Source organism: Apaloderma vittatum, unplaced genomic scaffold, assembly GCF_000703405.1.
Source record: "Apaloderma vittatum isolate BGI_N311 unplaced genomic scaffold, ASM70340v1 scaffold26837, whole genome shotgun sequence".
In the NCBI taxonomy this organism is placed as follows: Eukaryota; Metazoa; Chordata; class Aves; order Trogoniformes; family Trogonidae; genus Apaloderma; species Apaloderma vittatum.
In genome coordinates, this window is record NW_009724976.1 from 8,431 (window position 1) to 10,601 (window position 2,171).

Genomic DNA, 2,171 nt, shown 5'->3' on the forward strand with positions numbered 1-2,171 from the left:
GAGCCATAAATAAGCGCTGGGTTAGCAGGCACATGGCGCCGGCTGCCGTCCCTGACTGCGTGTGCCGCGACGGTTGTGAAGCTGCATCACGTCCTTATTTCTGGATTGCGACGGGTAACGGCGATCCGGACCCGGTGGCGGTAAGTGGGAAGGCACGAGACGAGCTGGTGAGGATGGGCAGAGACATCGCTTGCAAAATACCGGGCATGCACCACCTGAGCAGGTTTTCTGTGGATAATCTTGAGCTCAGGGATAAACCCAGCCTGGAGGGTGATTTTCAGCAATGCCCAAGACTTGAGCAATGGGGAAACTGAGGCACAGAGGGTGCTGGCGAGGTGACAAGCTGCCATCTCTTGACTTTTCCTTTTTCAGCTCCAGATATTTCCAATAACCCGTCGCTTGCCACCGCGCATTCTCCCACCACCAGCCAATGCATCACGCGGATGTTTCAGCCTACAGCAACTAATTATCCATGGGATTTCCCATTAATTACTGGCTGCTCTTTGCCTTTAGCATCCTGGGAGCTGCTGCAGTGACCGATACCCTGCTTTGATACCCTGCTTTGATACCCGTCCCCCCTCCTTTGCTCTGTTGCAGGTAGCGGCGCTGGAGAGGCAGATCTTTGATTTCCTGGGCTACCAGTGGGCCCCAATCCTGGCGAATTTTTTACACATCATGGCCGTTATTTTGGGTATTTTTGGGACCATCCAGTACAGATCCAAATACCTCATGATGGTAGGTACCGCCGTGGACGCCACACCCGGGTGCAACATCGTCACCCTCCGGGGATGGCTCAGCCCCAGGTCCCCTCCCATATCCAAACCCGACTCCCTGTGGATCTGGTGGGATGCAGCGAGCGGAGAGGAGCAGGGATGGACCAGGGATGTCTCCTCGGTGTGGCACGCCCTGACCCAGGGCTGTTGGTTCGTTGTGGCGTGCCCTGACCCGCTCTCTTCTCGGCAGTACGCGGTGTGGCTGGTGCTGTGGGTCGGCTGGAACGCCTTCATCATCTGCTTCTACCTGGAGGTTGGACGCTTGTCGCAGGTAACTCCCTCTGCCTGCCTCCTCTTCCTCCCTCCACCCTCCTTCTCTTCCTCACTCCACCCTCCTTCCCTTCCTTCCCCCCATTCTTCTCCCCTCTCCGTCTTCCCATCCTTCCTGCTTCCCTCCCTCTTCCTTCCCCTGCTCCACAGCTCTGCCCTACCTCAAAAGGGACCCAGATCCTGCGGGTGCAGGCAAAGCACCCACCTGGGTGCTGAAGGTGCCTCTCTCAGATGGTTCGAGCATCCTCAGCCCGTGGTCAGGGTGCTCGTACCGAGGATGTGTCCCTCTCTGGGGTCCTGCTCCCAGCTCTGAGGATGCTTTTCCCTGCGCTGAGCTTGGGGGAACGGGCTCCGGCTCACTCTGAAGGAAAAAGAGCTCCTTGAGGGGCTCAGTGGATGGAAATGTGTTGCCCGTTCCTACAGCTCGTTTGGGGCTCTTCTAAAAAGCTGAAATGCCAGATCCATGCAGCAGGCACGGAGGCTGCCGTAAGGGAGGATTCACTCGCACCGAGTGGTTTTGGTGGAAATCCCCAATCTCTCGGTGACGCCGCGATGCTGCAACACCCCCGCTTTGTGCTTCCCGGCACCTAAACCCACATCCTTTGGCTTTAGAAACTCAAAACCCACTTTCTTTCTATTTTTTCCTCCTCCACCAGCAAAAAAAAAAACCCCAAATTTTAATCCCAGAGTGGTGGTTTCCTACAAAGGATGTTCCATGAGTTTCCCAGCTCCCTGCAGACCCGAGGGCTGGTGGTTTGGAGAGGGGCTGGGGGGACCCTCTGTGGGGTGGGTGCTCACCTGGCCATGCCAGGAGGACCCCAGCACGCGGTGGGTGCTCAGCCAGGCTCCGTGGGGATGGAGAGTTGGCACCCCAAAACCCCAGGGGAAGCAGAGGGGATTGCCCTGACAGGCACTGACGTGGTCTGGGTGGGTGCAATGCTCATGGAGCATCTTTGGGTTGGAAAAAGCCCATTTTGTGTCACCCGCCCTGCAAAGAACCTCAGCTCCACGGTCTGTGCCTCCTCTTCTGGTCGTTTCCCACAGGACCGAGACTTCATCATGACCTTCAATACCTCACTGCACCGCTCGTGGTGGATGGAGAACGGGCCGGGCTGCCTGGGGCCGGCC

The 2,171-nt window shown here is 57.6% G+C and overlaps 1 protein-coding gene across 1 annotated transcript in view; it reads left to right on the forward strand.

Moving 5' to 3' along the window:
• The window catches only part of LOC104276434 (sodium/potassium-transporting ATPase subunit beta-1-interacting protein 1-like), a gene marked incomplete at its 5' end in the record, with an annotated part of 7,535 nt that overhangs the window by 1,909 nt on the left and 3,455 nt on the right, over window positions 1-2,171 (forward strand). Inside the window, 3 exon segments of the mRNA XM_009872742.1 lie at window positions 602-735; window positions 964-1,044; window positions 2,088-2,168. Coding sequence (XP_009871044.1) covers window positions 602-735; window positions 964-1,044; window positions 2,088-2,168 — 296 coding nt within the window.